Raw genomic sequence first — 22,932 nt, 5'->3', positions numbered from 1 at the left:
AGAATTAGTCAGCCCCAAATGCCAAGAGAGCCAAGGTTAAGAATCCCTGATCTAGACAGTAAGCTAGATAATAACTTCTCTGTGAGAAGTTATTTCCTTGGCATTTATAATAGTTCTGGGCATAGAGCAGGAGCTCAATATATGCTTGTTAGAACTAAAAAGAAAGTTATATATATTTAAAATATCTGATATTTCCAGCTCGTTAATCATTCCTTTGAGATAAAATTGTGAAGACTCCTCTAAAAATGCATCTATAACTCATGATGGGTGACACGTAGACTGATTTATTATGTTCTGTGTCCAGTCATTTATTAGGACATAGTCAGCCTTGTGTGGAGACAAAGGAGTCAAGAAAGGAAATAAGAGCCCTAAAGCACCATTCATTAGGGTCACACCATGCAGAATGTCAAAAGGGAATTCAGCCTGGTAGCTGAAGATTTCTCTCCATCTCTTAAAGATGCGCAACTGTATTTACTTTTCTAAAAATTATTACATATTAAGGGATACAAAATTACTGTTTTTGAAATTTAATTACTAATCTATTGATACTAAGAATTATATAAAATAAGTCACCTAAATGTCCATAAACATCTTCAAACAATACCAAGTCATATTCCAATCTAGATAGAAATGGAGAGGGTCCAAATTTTGCAAACAATTCCTTAAGATGTAAATATATGTGACAGTTTTCCAAACTTAAATTGTTACCTATAGTTAAAGAAAGTTACCAAAAAGAACATGAGAATACATTTGGTGTTATGACCTAGAAAAATTGACTTTTCCGAGTCTCACAGTTATACTCCCAATACCTCTAATTACTCTAAAATTAGTGCTAATTTCACTATACAACAAGGGTTCTTTTCCTAACTTGATTACTGGAAGCAGATATTGGAAAGAAAAATAGAAGTTTCCAAACTCTTTTTTGACCCTCTCTGTACATTTTGTAAATATTACTGAAAATTGTTTGCCAAATCTATCAGATCTTATCAAAACTTTTTAACCTGAAATTGTTTTCCAAAATTAAGTCATCAACGTATTTCCTAAATACCTCTTTAAATCTCTGAAAGACATTATTTTTATTTTTCAAAGCCATTTTACTAGATACATTTTTATCTCACTGTTTATACTTCAACAGTATGTTGTAACTCCAATCAACCATGTAGCTTTCATTATTATGATGTTATATTATCATTTGGGGGAGTATAATTAGACATCTTGGGGTGGGAGTAAGAATTCTATGTCACTGTCTTGGTTCATAATTTCCCCTCTGCTGCGTTAGAGAACGCTGTGGCCCGACTCTGTCTAAGGCGTGTGAGCTGGGAGCCCTGCCAGCCCTGAGCCGAGGGTCTTCCTAAGTGAAGGTGCTATACCAATGAGATCATTCACACGGCTTACACACCTGTGTCCCTGGTGGCCCCAGCATTTCTGTATGCTCTTTTGGGGTTGTCCTGACTCAGTGCTTTACTAATTTGAGGTTCCCAGGATTAATGTTTAGGACCAAAGGGGAAGAGATGAAGGCAAAAATAAAATATATTCTAGTCATAAATTAGCATACTTACACAGTTGTGTGGTGTATGTGTGTGTGTGTGTGTGTGTGTGTATACAAACACACACATTGAATTCTTCCACTGGCTTCCATGGTATCCCTGTTTTATTAAGATATGAAGTGTGAACTTTCTTAAGAGTCTTCAGTGTCTTAAGGACGTCTTTAATGTGTCAGACATGGTAGTGAACATACATGCATTCATTCAGCAACTACCAAGCGAGTGCCTACCATCACGCCTGTCCTACGTGTGCAGGAGAGAGCAGGGATTAGACGCCAAGGTTTCTACCTCTTGTGGAGTAAGCAGCAGTAGGAGGCAAAAAACCAACTAGTTAAATAAACCAGACAATTCAGAGAGTAAAAACACTAAGATTTACTCATTTCTTTCCATGTGAACTTTATAGTGTTAACTCAGTTGACAAAACATGGCAATGTGATGGGGGTGAGTGGTGGGGCAGGTCCAGCTTAGACCAGTGCTTCAGAGAAGTGACATTTGAGCTAAGAACTGACTGAAGATCTGAGGCAAGAGTATCAAGTGTGAAGGTCATTGGGTGGGAGGAGGGTGACAAAAGCTAGTGAGACTGTAGCTCAGTTAGGGGCAGAATAGTGTGACTATTCCATTCATTGACTCTTGTATGAAAGATGGGTTATGGAGGGCCACAGTTAGGCGAGGAGGCCAGGCAGGATACCATTACTATAATCAAGAGAAAATGGCACTTTGGACTACGGTGGGAGCAGTGAAGAAGAAAACTATGTGGGTAGATGCTGAATATATTTCGGAAGCAGTTCAGTCAACACTTGCTCATAACCTGGATGTTTGAAGTAAGGGGGAAAAAAATGAGCCAAGAACGAGTCTCAGGTTTTTGGGTTGAGAATCCAGAGTGGGCGGTGATTCAGTTTACACAACACACAGTGAAACTCCTCACTTCAGAAACACCTCCTTACTTCTCCCTGTCAATAATTAATCATTTTTTGCGACCTATTCAAATGCTACTTAAATTAATTAGCTTGCCCTGATTCCTCCTGTATAGTGAGTACCATGCTTTGAAATGTTAGTTGGTTCTTTAAATACATAACTCATTTGTTTTACTAGACACTTGAGGGCAAGAACTAGTCCCATAAAATTTTTGCATCATCACCATCAATGTGCACAGTGTCTCACACATACTTATCGGAACCTAAGTTCCAATTCCTCAGGACAGTCCCAGCTGTAGGCCTAATCATTATGAGTCACCTGCCCCACTCTCAAAACTGTGTTGGTTTGAATGATAAATTTTGTAGTAATCCTACATACAGTAGATGCCTGATACTGCCTAATTATTCCAAGGTTCAAGGCCTGTGCATATGAACAGAAAAGGAAAATTTGGGGTTCCATTTTGGAATCTGCAACATACCGTGAAGCTCTAAGGTAAGAATCTTCTAATACAGAATCCAAGCAAAAGTACGGTGCTTAGTCCTGCAGAAATCTGAGCTCTCTCTATGAATAGGAAATGAAATGCAGAACAATGACTTGCAGATATTTGAAGAACTTAGTGCCTCAAACATCTTGCTTTTTTAGGTAAATATGCATTTTTAGTATAATTCTGTGATTTTTGCACTGACATATTAAATTGCAAAAGATGTAAGAAGGAAAGATTTCCAAATTCTACAGTATGTGTTATAGTTGTTCTCACCTCTATATTTTTATACTAAGCAGAGGTAGGGAGGGTTTGAAATGAAACTCCCTGGTAACTGTCAACAGGATTACTGTCTTGAACATTACTCATTTGAACATTCTCAAGGCAAAGAACCCATTACCAGGTTTATTCCTTGTCAAAACATTTGTTTGCTCTCTCGTGGACATAACCCTAATCACTTTCTCAGCTCATACATTTTATGTCTGAGCGCTGTCTTCACAACTCGGACCAAGAGCCCTTTGGGCAAGATTCTTCCTTGCCGGGCAGAGTGCAGCCCTGTATTCGTGCAGGTGCTTATCCAATAAACTGTAATAAGGAGAACTCGCTATTTTATGCATCATACAGTTGTCATCGAGGTGCCTGAGGAAAGCCTTTTGTGATCCACGATTCAGGGTTATGTGCATTTGTCTCCACATAGATATTTGATATTTTCTCATTAGTAATCTATTTTTCTCAACATTTTGATAGCTTGCCCAAGGAGATTTAATTCCTAATTTCTTCTTTTCTGGCCTCTGCAGGAAGCTGTATATTGTAGTCATTTCTTCTTCTTTTTTTTTGTTTTTGTTTGCTGTGTTTTGGGGAATAACTTCACATTTCTTAATTTCATATATGATCATTATAGATGATGTGAGAAGTGAGGCAACGCTGACGGCCCCTTCCTTGCGGTTGAGCTCTTTACTGGCAAAAAACTGCCTCTGGCTTTTACAGCTGGAGGTGTCTTATCCACAGACACGGCCCCCGTCACTTGGCCCAGCTTCCCTCTTCACACTCAACACCAAGCTTTCAATGGCAATTTCAATGAGAACCTCAGATTAACTCAAACTCTCCATTTACTAACCATTTCTTTAAGCCTCAGTGAATAAGAATCTATTATCCTTTTAATTTAAAAAGGCCAACATTTTAAGTGAAAAAATATATGAAAGCATTTTTTCCAAGGTATATCAGTAACATACTGTATAACAAAGATTCTTTTTATAAAACCTCACATGAAAATAAGAAAAATGCAATATTAGGGTACATTCAAGAGAAATGGGCATTTATTACTTGTTTACAGTTTATTGTGCATGAGAAACTATGATTGGCTCACTTTTGCTGTCTCACTACAAGAAGAGGAAATAAAACACACTAACCATTACTTCCATCTAAGTAATGGGGAAATGGGTGAAGTACCCTGTGCCAGGCCCTGCCTCCAGGAAGGGCCCACCTTTCCAATCACTGTACGGTAATAGAACGCTGGACTTAGTGAGGTCACGTTTGACATTCTCTGCTCTCAGACAATCCTGATTTCAATATTTTTTCCATTGTACCACTGGCATGGACCAGCATTGTCACAATATGAATTAAATTACTTTGTGTTCTCTGAAGTAGCTCTTTGCTATACCATGTTGAAGGGACTCCTTTTCCATAGCTTATGCCAACACTGAAGTGCCATTTTACTGTGCATGGACTCTTCCAAATAGGCCAAGGTGATGGGTCCCTTCCTTACAGCTGTGGAGACTATGCATAAAAGCACCCTGGTTCATGTAACTACGTTAGTAGTTCCATCCTAGATCAAATCCTGGTTGGGAGACCCTATGCAGGCAGTTGAGCGCCTGGGTTAACTCAGAGTATGATGAATCATTGAAAATCTCACTACGAGCCAACAGATCAAACCCTACATCTCCTCCTCTGAGATCATTAAGCACAGCCTTTACATTTAGAGTAACCTCCCTGCCAGTTTCTCGCCCCATGAGGGGATCCCCGTAGTACTGCTCTCAGGCACGGGACATTCCATAGTCTGGGTGAGAAGAGCAAGGCCATTGACACAGAGAGCTTTGAAAGTCATACCCTGGCCCCACCATCCTCCATGGACCAGCCTTCTTATTCACACTCTAGAGTGTATCAGGGAGGGCTCTGAGCCCAGGGTCTGAGCATGCTGCTTATTTGGGACTAGGCTTGTCAAGATGCTTTTGTGACCCCGGACACAATAATTTATCATTTTTGGACAACAATGAAGAAAACTTGAAAACTGTTCACAATTCACTCTCTATTTCTTTGGCTTTTATCAATTCCCTGCCATAAAGAATATTTAAATTGTCATGAAGAGACAAATTAATATGAACATATCAAAAAAGTAACAGGAATTTAATAAAGAGAAGGAAATATTGCTAGGTAATTTCAGATCTGTTATGCTTGGCAAGCTGCCCAGAATTTTCCCTCCCTTTATGTATAAAATAAATTTAAATATCTTTGGACTTTTAAACTAAATTTTGTATACTTTTGATGAAGGGAAAATTGCACTGAGGTTGGCTGATTCATGGCAAATGGCAGATAACCCACCTCCTGGTCACAAGGAAGGGTGGCAGAGGTCCTAGCCGATCAGGACAGCCTGTTGCTACCGGAGGAGGTAACACCATCTTCCTTGCAGAAGAGTTAACAATTTAAATTATTGGATTTTTGGCAAACAGAAAGCATTTTTCACTAGCTGGAATGTTAATTTATTCAACATGACAACTAGAGAAAGTACTTAAACTGTCAAGAACTAGAAATCTTAATCTGGCATCTGACTTAATCTCCACAATCACATAGTGATATAAATATTATTGTGTCATATTATTTTTTTTACAGTGAAGGAAACCCAGAGCCACTTGTCAAAGTCCCTCAGCCAGAAGTTCACCCATCCTTTTCACTCAACAATATGATCTCTCTTTTCTTCTACTCACTCTGTCTGATTATTATTACTTAAGCAATGTGAAAATAAGATGAGATTATTTTGTTAAAAAAAAAAAAAGGGAGAACAGCAAACGTCACCTGGGATGGCTTGCCCAGTGTGCACAGTGACAACACCAACCACCCACACCCGGAACACAGTCCGTGGGGAAGAGGGAGAGGATGAAGCTCAATCAAAGCTTTCAGTGCAATGTTACGGAGTCTGCCAGTGGGAGGCATAGCCCCAGAATCACCAGAAATGCAGACAGGACAAGAACTTCAGTCTGCTGCTTCTCCACCTACCAGCTGTCCACCTGTGGAATCTGCCTCTGCCTCCTCAGTCCCTCCAGGGTAGGGTCGGGATAACACCATGCTCTCCTGATGTGATTATGGAAATTAAAGAGAAAACTGCATGTGCCTGGGGCCTGGCAAGAGTAGATGTTCCATAGATGCCAGCGTAGTCGTTCTTAGAACATCCCATAAACAGGGACACTAGTAACTGGAAGAGGAATGACAGGCAATGCAAGGAAAACTCAGATGAGCAGCTGTGGGGCCTCACTGGATAATAAAACAGGTGACGTGAAGCATACTGGCTGGGTTTGCTTGAGGGGTTCAGATGTATAGACTCATTCAATCCTTGTCACAAACAAGAGAGGTAAGGAGTGAGAGAGTGAGGTACAGAGAGATGAAGTCACTTTCCACAGTGACATATAGCCAGGGAGGGTTTAGGCAGGGTCCAAGTCCAGGCTGCCTTACCCTTGAACCAGCTGAAAACCGACCACTCACATTGTTTCCCAAGACCCGCAGGGCATAAGCTGGTTTCTGCAAGCGACTCCCACACTCCCAGGGGACCAAATTTGCGAACTTGATCTTACATGGGCTCACATTTTCCACTTGTCTCATATGAGTAATACTCATCTTCCCAAGTGAACTGTAAGCTCCTGGATTCTAACATTCACTACACATAACACCCAGCAGGTCTGAGGCACAATGAAGACACTCCAAAAATGCGTGATGACTGGGGTGAAATGCACAGCAAAATGCAGCTTCAGAGAAGCAGTGTCTCCTGTTTGCCGGGAAACAAGGCCCCGCCCCATGTGCTGTTCTAATTAGAAATGAGGCTGCTTTGGGGAAAGCAAGAACAACCACAGAAACAAAAAAGTACCCCAGGTAACACAGAAGCTGTTAACCAAAGGTCCCAATTTGCATCTGCCTAGTGGAGGAGTGGCCTTTGCTGACCACTGACACTCTCATAATCGTGATAAGAGCCTCAGCCACAGGAACACAGTCAACAGACAAACGTGTAATTGCATGTGTTTATGTGGAAAAAGAGACCGAGGGATGAATAAATGCTTTTATTCAATGTAAATAATAGTTACATGGTCAAGTCTGACTCTTCTCCTTGTTAATTCTTCAAGAATGATAAGATATGTATAATGCACAAGGGAAAATTATTTTAAATGCTAATAATTTTGTTTGTCTTGATAGTCATAATAATATAGCCTTTACAAATCTATCATTTTAAGAATTGAAGAGGAACTGTTTTTCACTTTGAGCACTTTCCAGTTTCACGATGTACAGAATATGGTCTTATCACAATTTGGTAAACCATTGTTTTTGTCTGCTGGTTAGCAGACAATGTGATTAAGTTTGCAATACATAGAAATGTAAAAATTTTAATAGTGTAAAATGTTTTGGAGGTTGAATAATGTTTATTGAAAACAATCTGAATTTTGATTGGAAAAAAACCTTCTTAAATTTTAGAGCACATGATACTTTTAACGATGCTTTTGAAACGGAACAAATACTGAGACAGTTTCTTGCCTATCAAAAATGGAATTGCTACTTCGAATTACAAAAAGGAGTTAAATCCTCCTTCCATCAAATCGTACTTAGATTTCCTTGGGGAATTTGTACATTTCATTAAATCCTGAAAAGTTCAACTATCAATTTTGTTATTATATATTTATCAAAATGCTAAATATATTTATTAGGTCAAAGGAGAAAAAAGACCTGTTCTCTGGATGATTATGGCACTTGTGATATTTTAAAAGACCTGAGAAAGGAAAGGTGAATCCACTATTTTAACAACTGCACCCCGTGGCCCAAGACCTTGCAGCACTTCACGCCTTTCCTCCAACGGCGTGCGTGCTGCTTCTGGCAGAGACAAGTACATAAATGGCTGACATAAAAAGACAAACATCGTGTGCTTGCAGGTGATGCTTGTTCACAGAAGGGAACTCAAACTCGAACTGGAAAAAAAACTGAAATGGAAAAAAAAAACCAACAGAACTGCTCTTAAAATGTTCCCATATGCACTAGATAAGAATAGTTAATGAATAATGAAGGAAGTGGTGTTTTGAAAGGAGACTGGTTCATTGTTCTGAAAAGCATTTTAAACTCATTCTCCTGTGACTCCGGGAGTCAATGGGTTTATAATGTAACATTTTAATGTTAATAATCTATTTGTACAAATCAAGCAAACAGAAAGTCAAAGATGGAATCGGTCTGTAATAAAACAAAAAACAAACACTGGTCATATTGGCCTTTGTTTAATAGACATTTATTATCCACATTGCTTCTTCTACCCCTAACATATTTCTTTAGAAGCCTTGTAATTTTACTAATAATTTTTCTCCGTAAAAAAATAGCTCTATTCAGAAAAAAAAGTATTCATCTAGAAAAGATCAACTATACATTATAGTTCATTGTCATATATATCAACTTAATAATGGCAGGGACTAGGAAGTTAGTAGTAAGTCAGTTAAGTTTTAAGAATACAAGATATGATGGAAGTTTAGGGCTCAAACTCATTTAGCTACATTGAAAGTAGCAGAACAGGCTAAATGACACATGACATTATATGTTTTTTAAAAACTAGAATATTTGTATACACCCAGAAGACTACACAAATGCTTAGAACTGTCAGCATAAAAAGCAAGAATGATCCTGTACTGTCGGGAAGAAATAAAAGGGTTTCAGGGGCACAAATGAGTTCATCCATTCGATCAGAAGTAGTTCCTGAGCTCCTACTGTATGAGATGCATATATAATATTATCCTCAATAACTTTCACATGAAAGTCTCAACAATGAAACCAAGTAAGCTCTTAGGGTTTCTAGGCCCACTTTTCTGTAAAGAGGTTACTAGGCAGGTGAGAGGAAAACAGAACCTTTCTTACCCCAGGAAGGCCATGTTCTGAGTGTTCTAGCCAAAAGTCAGAGAAGGAAAGAGAGAGCAAGAAGAATGACCCACATGAAGTACTCAACTCAGGGCCTGATTTATCGCCCAGACTTGATACAGGAAGTGTTATCATTATTGTTTAGGGTAGCAGGGGATGATGGCACCTGAGTTGGACCTGAAATGTGGAGGAGAAACAACCAAGGGGTGTGGAGCTGGAGAAGGGACGGGGAAGGGGAGGGCCCCGGACGGGAAGCCCACAGCAGATGGAGCCCTCAGGTACATGGTTTTTCTACTCAACAGGCTTCTGGTTTCAATGGCTGTTTATTCTTCCTGCTCCTAACTCTTTTTCATCCAGATTCTCTGCTGCTTTTCCCAAACTCCCTCCTCAACACTTCAGGAAAGATTTTATTAACAATTTGGAAGTTACAGCAAGTGACTGAAACCTCATAGCCAGGGCCCGTGGAGTCTGACTTGCAAGCCCACTTAGAACCTGTTTGTCTAAGGACAATTATGAGTACATAACTATATTTTCCTTCCCTCTTTTTATTTGCTAAGGACTAGTTAAATAATGGATACTCAAGCAGAAAAAAGGATGGCTTGAAGAATAACACCATGATGGCCTTTCCAGATGTTTGCCTCTAGGATGTGAAATGAATTACACGGAATCAAGATGGGGGGATTGCTGGCTAGACACCAGCACAGAAAGAACACGCCCTGGGAGTGATCGACAGCTCCGAAACGAAATACGTCAGCAATCGACTATGCTATTAAAGAGCCTATCATAAAACGTCCACATGGGGGTGGAGAATTATTTGAAAACTTTAGAAACTCATCTGTGATCTCAAGCTCTTTCTGGAGCTCTGCTTCTCACTGTAGTTGGCATTCCTGAAGATCAAAAAATTTTTTTAAAAAAGTTAATGTGATTGAAAGGTTGAAAAGTATGACCTTAGAGGAAAGGTTAAAAGAATTGGGGTGATTTGGGCCAGGTAAAACACAACTGCGGGATTGACTTAACAAATGCCAAAGACTTGAATCAACTGTTCCCCAAGCACTCCGACGTCTGAAGCAGACAAAGTAGACTGAAATTGCAGTAAGAGATTTTAGTTTAACTTTAATAAGGAACTTCCTGGAAGAAATCTAAATCTCTTAGTGTAATTTAACTTAATGTTACAAGGTTAATTAAACACAAACAGGCTACCAAGGAAAGTTGTGGAATCTTGGCTCTCAGATAGAAAACCACATATCTTAAATGGTTTAAGTTTACTCCTGCCTAGAATTAAGAGACTGGATTGAATAACTCCCACAGTTTGCTTACAGTATATTATATAACTAGTTTTATAGCTTTTTAACTTCTTTCATGCATGGGCAAGGCACAAATCCATATGAACTCCAGGGTCGAAGAGAAAGTACAACAAGCCCTATATACAAAGTGAATCTTGAGTTTTCTTACTTGGCGTAAGAAAGGAAAAGTGTTATTTTTAAATTGGCTCGTTTCCTGAACACTATTAAGGAGAGCTGTAGTTTGGAAAAATATTTTATTACAGCACTATAAGATAGTCCCAAATCATTAATATAATGAGGACATTGAACTACTTATCAATACCACATTCAAAGTAGTCTGTTTTGAGCAAAGAAAGGGCTTAAGTAGAGCTTAACAACTAACCACAAACAAAGCTTATTTTTGGCCTTATTAGGAATTTGACATTAAAAACCCACCCAAACCACATACTTTTATTATATATGGTCAAAAATAAGAACAAAAACCAGCCCATTTACTCACAGTACTAAAGTGGTTTAATACGTTGCTCTCATGTGCTGCAATGTTCAAAAAAACAAAAAAAGATAATTTGTGAAAAAAACAGGCTGTAATTGCTAAACGTGTGATGAATCCTGGCATAATGCTAAATAATTATTCTCCATTTTTTCATCTGTCAAAGTGGGCAAAGTCATTTCTTTTTATTGCTTTTCTCCCTATTTTTTAAAGAAAGAAACACAGCCCTGTGACATCCATCCCATTTTAAACTAATGCCTCTATTAGTTCATATCTAAATGGGGCTGACATCACCAGCTCTTTCGTGTTCTGAAAGATATTTAGGTCTCGTCCACTGTTACATACTTGATGCATTACATGAAATAAAGTATCTCAAGATTTTGAAAATATTTATTTTAAAAATAGCAATCAAATTGCCTGTAATCACATTTTCTGCTTGGCTTTGAAAGCTACATTATTCAATATGCCAGTGGTCTTTTCCATAATGGCAACAGATTAGAAATTCATGCTGCTCTGATACATCTGACTTCCTCGAGGTAACAGCACTCCCTATAGACCCAGAAGAACACGCCTGCTTCAGTTTGGTCCATCCTGCCCAGTACCTACTGAAGTGATGGTTGTCAAAACAGCCGTGCACTGGCCTTTGAATGCAAAGCGTGCCATGACTGAATGCTAAAAATGACAATAAATCTGAGTCCATATATTATGCTTGCTTTTGTTGCCTGGAAAAATAAGGCATTTGGGAAATAAACCCCCCAATTTTATTGCTTTTAACATCTTTTTTCCATTTCAAACTCCAGAACTAGAAATTTGAAGCATTCAACGAAATTGAAATCTCCTTTGTTGCTTTTTTCATTGTAAATTTTCTATAATGTGTTATTAGGACCACACTCTGCAAAAAGCCCAGGTTTTAAATGAATCCTTTCGTGAGGCCATTCTAAAACTTTGCACAGTTTTTCTTTGTATGAAAGAGCTTCTGTTGACTGCACAAAGAACAAGCAATCGCCACATATATGCCAGGCAGTGAGGCTTGGACGACTTTATACAAGGTTGTATTTTGCCTTCCACCGATCCATGATTAACCCGGCAGTGAATGTACCGGAATAGAGAGAGAAAGGAGAGACTCTCGATTTCAGTTGGTAGGAATCAAAGGATTTTTTCTGAATCCGTGAACATTTAATACGGACATTTTCTTATTCTATCTTTCTCCGAAAATATAATAGGTCTATAGTTTCTTTCTAACATGAACACACTGTCTGTTCTCACAGAGCAAGGTCACTGTCTTCTTAATGGCAAACTAACATTTTCCACAGAAGAGAAACATTTTGTTCAATAGATTCAAGTATCTTAATAACTGATTAGGCTTTCAGGGACGGGTAAAACACTGAGAAGCTGAAGTGATGGTCGGAAAAATGACTAAGCAACTAAAGTGACAGACCAGTGAGTCGTGACTCTGGATCACAGCTGTGTGGTCGATCTAGAATGAATCATAGGAAAATGCTAGCCCTGGGAAGGCTCGTAGTGATCAACTACTCGTGATTTTACGTCTTCTTGGGGGGCAGAATTCTTTGTTCGAGGGACAATTTACAAGAAGTGTGAACAGTGAGAAGAGTAAGAGCAACCCTCTCTGGCTGCTTCCCGGCTTTCCCTGGCTCCAGGAGCTCGGTTTGGAGCCGCTCAGCCAGCCCAACCCTGCCGCTCACAGACAGGGTGCAGGGACTTGCCCCTGGGTGACAAGCTTATCCAAGGTAGGGCCTGGCTTTCTAGACTCTCGTTTCAGTGCTCTTAGAGCTGTATTCCACTCCCTGATCAATTACCCACTATCAAAATAACTCAGGGGAATTTTGAGAAAATGGAACTTTTACATATTGGATCATGAATAGCTGTTTTACTTGGACCCAGAGAATCAGAACTAATTGGCACTTATTCGACTGTATATACTAATAGAAATTCTACCTTGTTTTATAGTCTGGTCTTGGAAAATAGCGGTTTTAAGAAAATAGAATCTTTTTTAAGTGCCAAAAATGTAATTTCTTGCAGAGTCCTGACTGGCTACTAACACATAAGATGGCACAGGCAAGGGTATACAAAAAGGACATAAGGAGGGGAAGTTTGGGAAGGAAGAAAGTTTACCCTAAATGGTAAACCCCTAAATGCCTCACCCCTGTATATGTTCATGGCAAATTGTAGAAGGCAATCCAGATATCCTGCCCTGGCTACCTTTTTGTTAGGAAGAAATTGTCACTGAGTGTCTCTAGCACCAACTGCATGCCAGGCACTATTATACAGATATTAACTAATTTAATGCTCACAACATTATGGGATTAAATATCTTATTATATCAATTTTATTGATAAGAAAAGAGACACAGGAAGGTTCTGTAAGTTGCTGAATGCACACAGCTGGTATGTGGCAATGTCAGGATTTGAACTGAGGTAATCCGGCCCAAAGATGTTGGTTTTATCTATTTATTTATTTTTTAAATATATTTTATTGACTGTGCTAATACAGTTGTCCAATTTTTTTCTCCTCTTTGTTCCCCTCTGCCCTGTACCCTCCCTCCCACCAGCATTCCTCCACCTTAGTTCACTCAGTAAAAGGTAGAGACTTCTTTGCTTTGGTTAATAGCAGGCTCATCGCTATCTTTTTTTTTTTTTTTGACAGGTCTGAAGAAGATTGAGGATTAAAGTATAAATAACTCTTTTGGAAAATCTTCTCTCTCATGCATTTTAACTTGTTCAAAAAAGTCGTACAAGCTTGCTTTTCATATTTTATTTAACAAACTTATATAATACTTCCTATGTGCCAACCACTAGTCTAAGCAATTCTTATTCATTTAACCCCATGAGGTAAGGACTATTATTAGCCTTATTTTTGAAACAAGGACGCTGGGGTATTTACTGGCTAAGCCACTGGGCAAGTCATTTAACCACTCTGATCCCCCAACTTTCCACTTGTGAAACTGGAGTAACAATACTCATTCAGAATGGATTCTCATATGGAATAAATTTTTATATATATTTAATATATTAGTCAATTGTAGGAAGTGCTTAAAAGCAGTGACATTGTATCACTTATGTTGTCACTGAGGATAGGACACAGGAAATTTCTCTTTAAAATAAAATCTCAGAAAAGATTATATTATATATAATTTATATTCTAAAAATAATAACACTTTTAACATATAATGATGCATATATACTAAACATTACAATAACCTCTAAAGTACATGTAATAGCTGAATGAGAACTAAAATATTTTCACCTCTTTGATCCACTCAAATTCTAAAACGCCATCAAGTGAAAATACTAACACAAAGATGAAAGCACCATACTAACAGCAAAAAGCTCAGCTTTAATAACATTGAAGAGCTTTTGGATAAAGAAGTTGATCCTATATATAAATCTAGCTAGAGTGGCATGTACTCATAGGATTTTAAAACTTACAGCAAGTTCATTATGTAAAATCCACAAGTGTTAGCTCTTCTTGGTTGTTCCCATATTGTAGGTGACCTTGAAAGAAGATCTCAGAAAGAATGCTGTAATTTCTAGGTGGGTAGCATTTACCTCCCGATTTCGGGAGCCATTATTTCCTTGTCTGTATGAGAGATGATGACCTAAATTGTGCACTATCCATATAGTTCAGCAATTGGCAAACCAGTCAATAGTCGGCTGTTAAATTTTGTGATCACATTAAGAACAAGCAAGTTGCTAAGCAAAGAGTTTTAAGCCAGTTTTTACAAAGAAGTGTGAAGAGAATATTTTATAGTCCTAAACCTCCTTACAAAGCAAATAATCCCTTAGTGATTTTGAAGTGTAAAATTCGACGACATGAAGGGTTGTTCATCTTTAGATCCATTTATAGTTGGGAATGATGTGAAAACGGCTTAGCACCCCATCTTTCGTTCTCACTGTCACCACTCTCTGTGCCTCCTCAACACCCCTCGCCTGGTTGTGACACAGGCTCCTCAGACTTTCCGCATCTGCAGTTTCCTACCACTGCTCTCCATTGGGGAAGTGCCAAAAATATTTTCCTACACCACTGCTTCCCTAATGCTTTTGCCTTGAATGCAAACAGCCAAGACTTTTTTAGGATCCATCATATCAAGTCCACAGAACTTTGATTGGTTTTTGAAGTCTTTGGTCAAATCTCCCAACTTGAAATATCTAACCTGCTTTTGAAATGCTCTCCAAGATACTTCTTCTTTTCTATTTGCCCGATCAAAACCGTCTTTCAAACCCTGACTATGGTCCTACCTGTTCTACTAAGTTTATAAAGGACCCAAACCGGGTTACTGTAATCTCTTCCAACTGGCAATTCTTATGGGGTTACACAGCCAGTAAAACCAAACTGAGTGCTTTGTTTGGTCTCTCTCTCATTGCTTCGTGTCTCATGCTGATTGTTTCCAAAGTATTGACACTTTTTTTCCTGTAGTTTAGAAGCTCTTAAGGCCAGTGACCCTGTTTTATCAATCATTTGAGCCCTTTCAAACATTTAGACCATGGTACGCATTTAAAATGTACACACTGAGGGTTGGCATTAGAGATACATGATAGCTCAAAATAAGGAGTGAAGAGGCTATCTGTTTCTCAGAGGAATTAGTAGACGCCAATAAAGTTGACCCTTCCAACTTTATTAGATTTCTATTATAACTTTATAATATATCAGATTCTAGCTCCCGGAATCCAGCCAGAGATCAAAGCCTTAAAACAGGATTCTTACAATAAATTTAATCTCCAAATCTGTCTCTAAGACCACTCTGGTTTAAAAAATGAGTTTAATAAGGATTTAATGTTAGAATCAACATTATTAACTAGATGTATTGTATTCAATATAGTAGCTACTGGGTACATATGGCTATTTTAAAAATAATTAAGATGTAATAAAATTAAAATTAGCCTTTCATTCTCACTGGCCGCATTTAAAACACTGAAGAGCCAGTGACTACTGTTATTGGACAGTATGGATAATAGAAAAGCCATTATCACAGACAGTTCTGTTGGACAGCGCTGGAGCCCCTCCAAAGTCTCACCAAGACTTGTATTATCAGTTGGGGAAGCTTTTCACTTACAGCATCAAGTGCTAGGATCATTACTGTTAGTAGGCAAAGCAGGTGCCCACTTCAGAATGTGGTTTGAGAGGTCCTGGGAAGGTTCACCCTCAGTGAAATTCCCTGCTAGATGCCCCGTGTCAAGAGCTGAAAGGCAAGCTGGAGATTCATCCCTTTAGCATAGGCCCATCAGGCCCTCTGCCTTGTAAAGTGTTAGAAGCTCCAGGGGAAATACTATGATAAAGGGAAAATATAGAAGTTTAGCTTTGGGCATGCAGTTGGGTGGACACGGCATGAAGAAATGTGGCTAAACTGAAACTCCTGGGAGGTTAAGAGGAAAGCACAGTGAGGAAGGGTCTGGAAGACGGTGTGTTTCACAGTGCGACTAGGTCCAGCCCTGAGCTCCATTTGAGAACGGCGTGATTGCCATGGATGGCAAACCTGGGAAAGGCCCAGATGTGTATTTATTAAAGTTGCCCATGCACCTCTTAAAGAGTAAATGAGAGGGTCCTAGGAATGCTAAGATGACAAGTTACATAAAAGGCTTAGGGTCTTAAACTGTGTAATTGAATATCTCATTATCCCGCCATGGATGGCCCCACTATGGCCCAACTCCATTCACGTTATGAAGAAGGAGCATAGGGGGCAAAATTGGTATTTTTATACACAGTGTGCTCTCTTCCTCTCCTTAGTGAGTGAGGGTGCCCATAAAGCCATAACCTGGGTGCCTACTGACCCATGAACTGGGTCTAAAGGCTTAGCCTCCAACAATAATTTTTTTCTTTGATTTTTGAAGGTGACTACTTTGAAGTACATTATTCAGATTTAGACATTTAATATGGTTGTTAAAAATCCATTGTCTGCTTAATGAAGTCATAGTTACCAGTCTTAAGATAAATCTAGACAGGGGAATATAGTATAAAATACTGTGGCAACGGAGCTGAGTTTTCTACCACTGCTAGTACTGTGAATGGGTTCTCTGCTCTTGGCCGACCAGCTAGCTGCCAGTTCTTAGGAAAACCTTACACCATCACGGCATTAGGCTCTGGGCTTCATTCCCTAAAAACACTATGGGGGGGTGGGTTTCTTTCAACTCTCCTTCACACACCCCCTTTCTCTTGGTGCTTAACAGAAAAACCTTCCTGTGAAGTCATTCAAGTTAGAGATGCATCCCCAGATGACTGAGACAAGTGATAATATAAGATACTTTCCTAGCAGAAACAATATAAAATAAACAAGTTAATACGTTTGTTCATTGTGAACATGACAGCACTGTTCAGCGATTTACAAAATGACAATGTGTTTGGACTGTTAAGTGACTGAAGAATGGAAACCAAAGGGTGCTAGTTCAAAGTCACTGTCAGCCCTGGGGAGAGTTGGGTGACATGGTACAAAGCTCTGCCCTTAGCCATATTCTACTGAAAATATGTCACCACTGTGATACAGAGAAATTGTTTTTAGATGACATAAAATCAGAAGAAAAGATTTTATAAGTCAGGGATGCTCGTTAAAAACACAGACACCTGGACTCTCTGGGTAGGGGCTGGGAATTCAATTTTTGCTTGTTTTCTTGATGATGTCCATCCCCAGTAAATCTGAGAAGTATAGAACATTAGAAGATTCTGAGACCAACAGGTGTAATACACTGGAACATGTTCATGAGGATGAATTTTGATCATAAGCATTATATACTTCCAAAGTAAAAATGAAAACTGTTTTCCAGCTTTCCTATCATATGAATTTGTGGAATTGGAGAGGGGAAAATAGGGTAGAAACCAAGTTTCATAGCGATTCCTGTTCAGAAGTCGTGAAAGCCTTGCTCGCGGTGAGGAACCCTGCACAACATGAGAGGTAGCACCTTTAAAGATAACTTTTCATCTGAAAACTAGTAAGACAGTTGGGCTTCATAAGGCAACAGTCAGTGTCAAACAGCATTTAGTACTTTGATTTATAAATATGTGTAATTAAACATGTCATTAATTGATTTTGCTTAGACTTAAACAGAAAATGGAAAAGAGCCTCAGGATTTTACAGGACTTACGGAGAACGCTTCCCATACCTTTAACATTATTTCTAGTTTGAGAAGGCTGCGTTCTTACATTTGAAAGCTTCTTGCATGAAACCCCACCTCGCCCCCGCTGCATCTCTTGCTCCCCACCCCATATCGGTAAACCAATCCTTACCACGGAAATGGAGTTGGTGAGCAGTGCTCCATCCTGCCCCAGCATGTTGGACACGGTGATTTCAGGCAGGTCCATGTTCTGAGGATGAAAGGGTAGCAGGCCATTGTGGTTCATTGGGTGACACAGAGAGTGGTAACCAGTCTCCACTTCATTCAGGTGCACCAGCGAGTGGTCGGGGAGGGAAGGAGGAGTGATGGGTGGGATGTTAAAGTCTTCACTTTCCAGGCTTGGACCAGGGTAGGACTGCAAAGACACAGTGAGATTACTGCACATTATTGTCTGCTCCTTCTTTCTTGTGGTGAGCAGACACACGTGCCCTCTCCAGGCACTACTGCAAGCAGCATTATGGATTTGGCAAAGACATTTCAAACACTCATATTATCTCGCTGCAATTTTCACTGTGATGCATGGAAGAAAATCGCCTCAAAGGCATATCCCCTTCTCATACAAAGAGTGCTTCCAGTAGGCAGTTTTATTTTTTTTTCCAAGAAGCTGAACTCAAACAGATTTCAAAAGTCCCATTAAAATTTTCCAGAGTTTTAATCTAGTTGAATACCTTTTACATGGGAATTGTAGGGAAGGCAGGCAATTTATAAAGTTAATGTTTGATCAAACATGTTTCATAGGACTCCCTACTGTTCAGATCATGAGATGTAATAAAATGAATTCCCGAAGTTCTGGGGCAATTGGCTTTGGGTTTTGAAAAGCTACACGCTCACACTGACAAAAGGAAAGTAATTAGTAAAGAAATAACGTAAAGCATGTTGCACAAGTGTGGTTGCACAGAAAGTCTGATATCTGAAAAAAGTCACTAAACACTATTTTTATCACAATGATTATATCATCAAAATGAACATGAAGATTGTTTTCTTGATGTTTGACTATTTGAGTTTATTTAATTTATAAAAATTAATGTTTAGTTTTAATAAATAATATGGCAGACATTTAAATTCAGTTCAGCCAACTGTGAAAGGCAAAATTAATGCTGATTATTATAATATGAATTTAGAAATAGAAGTCAATTGGTAAAATAAGTAACAGTATATGTGGGACTTTTTCTCTTAGAAAGTAGCTTCAGATAAAGGAGGAGGGGAGGGAGGAAAGAAGGAAGGAAAGATTATATGAAGAGACTCCTGTTTAAAAATGGAACACGACAAGCACTGAAAATGTTTGTTGCAGGATAGTTTCAGGAACTGAATAATAAAATATTGCTGTCGATTAACATCAAGACACAGTGATATTTAGCAGTCCTTTATAGAGCAAGTATCCTAGTATGAAAGGAAACAATTTTGATGCAGATAATTTTTGCAAAGCCTGTCTTTCAAATCAAGCGAGTCTTCATAGTATTTGAGTGCATGGGTAACAAGGACCCGTTTGTCTCACAGCACAGCGCCTGCTGAAGTGTGCAAGATTTGAAATGAGCAGGCAGAGGGTGGGAGCCAAAGAAAGTAGTGTAAGGTATTCATTGGGTGTTCAGCCAATAAGCTTCATGCTCCTGTGTCCAAGCGCCTGGGGTTATTTTTTCCAGATGGCGTCTATTTGTTTAACAGAAAGAAAATCTTCAAGTTGCACTTGCTAAATGTTGTACAACTTTTGATGTATTTGTGTAGGTGCTGTCCAAAGAAATGATGAAATGAAGAGTTACTTGGAACATCTGGAATTGAGACCTGGTCACATAGGAGCACGTGTAGGTTAGAGACTGGGGGTATAGGAAGGAAAGATTTGATTCTCTTACATATCTAAAGTTCTGCTGAAAAAGAAATTACCAGCTCTAAAAGTTCAATCATCACTTGCTAAATTATCCTGTTTACAGTATATATCTCTTATCTGAAATACATATTATTGCTCTGTGTCAGAGTTACAGGTTTGAGTAAATTCTCACTCGTGTCATATATTTTAGACCTCGTGTCTTGTAGATCTCAACCATCAGTCCTGGCACAAGTATTCACAGGGGAAGGAGCATAAAAGATGTTAAATGGGGAGGTGGAGAGAGAGAGAAAGCGTGTCTATTAATGTGGATTCCATATAAAGCACTGTGTTGAGTCCTTGGCTATGTCTTCATTTAATCCTTACAGTAATCTTTTGTGTAGCTTTTATTGCCCTGATTTCCTGAAGAGAAAATTAAGACTCAGAAGTTAAATAACTTATACTCAGCTGGTAAATAATCAGCTCAGTACATATGAGGGATGAATGTATGAAGGCGGAAAGCATTTTCATTCCTGTGATACTTAAGGAAGTATTTTACTTGCTACTATTTTATTAGGGCGAATGATACAAAGTTGCCAATCAACTGTTTCTGATGAACAAAATTGCATAATTTAAGAATTAGTATTAACATTAATATCAGGTCTTTCCTTGTCCCAATTCCACCCCAATGCCCACCCCACTAAAATAAAATATATGAGCACAAGAAATTATATTTTGCTTTTTGTCAACATTTCAAAGGTTAAACTCATTGATACACATATTTTAAGAAGTTAATCGGTATATTTGCAACTTTCCTGGATAAGGCACAGTTAATTCCAGCAATAAAGGAGAAAGATGTTTTTCATTTTACAAATGTCATTAAGCCTCTGAAAATATCCAGGGATATTCTACCTGTGGTATACAAGAGTTTCACATTCTAGAATTTCTCCAGTAGTTCAATCTTCATTTGAGGCGTTCTGAAGGAAGGTTTAATTGGTATCACTTTACATTCAGTGAGAACAATTGTACTGCAATGTAACTAAGCTATCTGGTTTATTTCCATGTAATTATACATTAATGTTATGCAATCCATGCACTTATACACCGAAGCCACAGATACCACAACGTAACCGGTAATGGGTAGTTATGTGGATCAAGAATTGTCTTAAAAATATTTTATTGTTGTTCTGTTACAGTTGCCCCAATTTCCCCCCCTTTGCCCTCCTCCATGAATTTTAACATAAGGTTACCTAGTAGTTTCTGTTCTTTACATTAGAAGACACGATGCAGTTGCATGTCGTGAGCCCACGACAGTGTGAGTGATGCCGTATAAAAGTATCCTGGCAATTGCAGAAATGTCAAAATGTCACAGAATTTACATAAACTTCAATGCCAGGCTAACTGCTAATTCCTCAACATTGATTTCTATGGCATGACATCTTTACCTTAAAATTTAAAGACTTAATAGAAGTAAGTTTGACTTAACAATAGTAAATTACAGATTAGAAACAATTTGCAATTTTGAGGGGATGTATTAAATAAGACATGGTTCGATAATTTCTCTTATTCCTTATGAAGCTGTCTGGTCCAATGTCTGTTGAATGAATTAAAAAAACAAATCACGGAATGAAGGCATACGTGAAGGAATGAAGGCTACAATGACTCTTCAAAGGCATGGGGTGTTGTTTCATGGGCTAGAATAAATATCTTGTATTCCCGAGTCTTTGCACTGGCCAGTTGACAACATGGTAAGTAAGATTAATCCCTCAGTTTGTCAGGAAGCAAAAAATATCCTGTTAGAGACATCAAGATTGAAGCAGCCTTAAGAAGGCCGGGGCAGGGTAGTTTAGTGTCCCTCTCTGGCTTTTGATGCCCCCCAATGACTTGCGCCCACCATTCGGTAGTGACATGGACGTCCCAGAGGATTCCTAAAGGTGGGTTTAGCAACTTTTGGCTCCCAGCAGTTGTTGGAACCTAATCCCCACTGCAGGTACAGTGCCAGCTGAGGACTTGGTGGAAGCCTCGGTTCCACACCAGGATCTCTTGGGGACAGCAGGTCTAGTGACCTGTCTAGCCATTAGTAAGGGCCTACTTGGGCAAGTGAGCCTGGAGGGCATAGGAGGGTACTCTGAGCGTAGAAACAGGAACCCTGGTGATGTGATGAGACCCAAGGCCGAGTGGTCTTCTGTTAAAACCGCCCCTAGCTGACAAAGCAGGCCTTCTGCACTTGTCTTCTGACTCAGGGTTCTTTTCTGACTTGGGCTTATTTTCCTCCTTCAAGACTCAGTGAGGCCAGGAGTTTGAAGGTTCTTTCATATTCCAATGGTCCCTTACTTGGGACCAAAGCATACCCATGAGATGCAAAACTATGTTTTTATTTCTTATGTTTTTTATTTTTTGTTTTTACCTGAGTTAATGACCTCCAAGGAGTCAATTCATGCCCTAAGGATCTATGGGGTTGGATTCCAGTGTTGGATGCTGGAGGAGAACATGTATGGACCCTGAAGATGGTATCATCTTCCTTATCACCCTTTATAGCACCTTTAAACCATCCCAGTCTGGAGATCAGACTTTTACCAGCAGTCTGAGCCATACAGCTTCCCTGTTCCCCAAGGAATGATAAAAGTCAATAGTCACCATCCACACAAGTGGAGAGAAAGTATTCAGGGATAGTGGTATGAAATTCAAGCCAACACTTTTAATTTTATCTTGTATCTTCATCAGGTTAAAGAAAGGTAAATTGCAAATAAGCATGCAAAGTGACTTGCTCTTAAACGGAGACACTGCAGGATCCAAATGTTCCAAAAAACTTAAAATTATATTATTTCTATATCACCAGATTGTCCCCAATCTTAAGCTACTCATTGGTCCTTCACACAGGAGGTGCTGGGATACACCACACACCGTGTACCTCTGTGTGTCCAGGGAGCAAGAGCCAAGGGTCACAGACCGTGGGTTGCTGTGGGCTATACTATTACAATATTTGGCTAACTCTGGAATAAATAATACATGAACTCTTCAAGGCTACAAGGGGACTGCTGGAAGCATTACAGCAGTAATTTCAAAATACACTATCATCTTCCTCAAGAGAGTATTTTTATAGTTCTAAATAATAGATTCAGTGACTATTTCAAGTAATTTTCTTAAATCCTG

The 22,932-nt window shown here is 39.0% G+C and overlaps 1 protein-coding gene across 3 annotated transcripts in view; it reads right to left on the bottom strand.

The window, feature by feature from the left end:
- The window catches only part of TOX (thymocyte selection associated high mobility group box), a 304,021-nt gene that overhangs the window by 106,712 nt on the left and 174,377 nt on the right, over positions 1–22,932 (bottom strand). For all 3 annotated transcript variants that reach the window (XM_024572271.3, XM_045181717.2, XM_045181718.3), the window contains one exon: positions 18,094–18,336. In XM_024572271.3, the coding sequence (XP_024428039.2) occupies positions 18,094–18,336 (243 nt within the window). The remainder of the gene's footprint in view (positions 1–18,093; positions 18,337–22,932) is intronic.

Source organism: Desmodus rotundus, chromosome 8 (genome assembly GCF_022682495.2).
Source record: "Desmodus rotundus isolate HL8 chromosome 8, HLdesRot8A.1, whole genome shotgun sequence".
NCBI lineage: Eukaryota > Metazoa > Chordata > Mammalia > Chiroptera > Phyllostomidae > Desmodus > Desmodus rotundus.
This window is presented reverse-complemented; position numbering and strand designations above follow the sequence as displayed.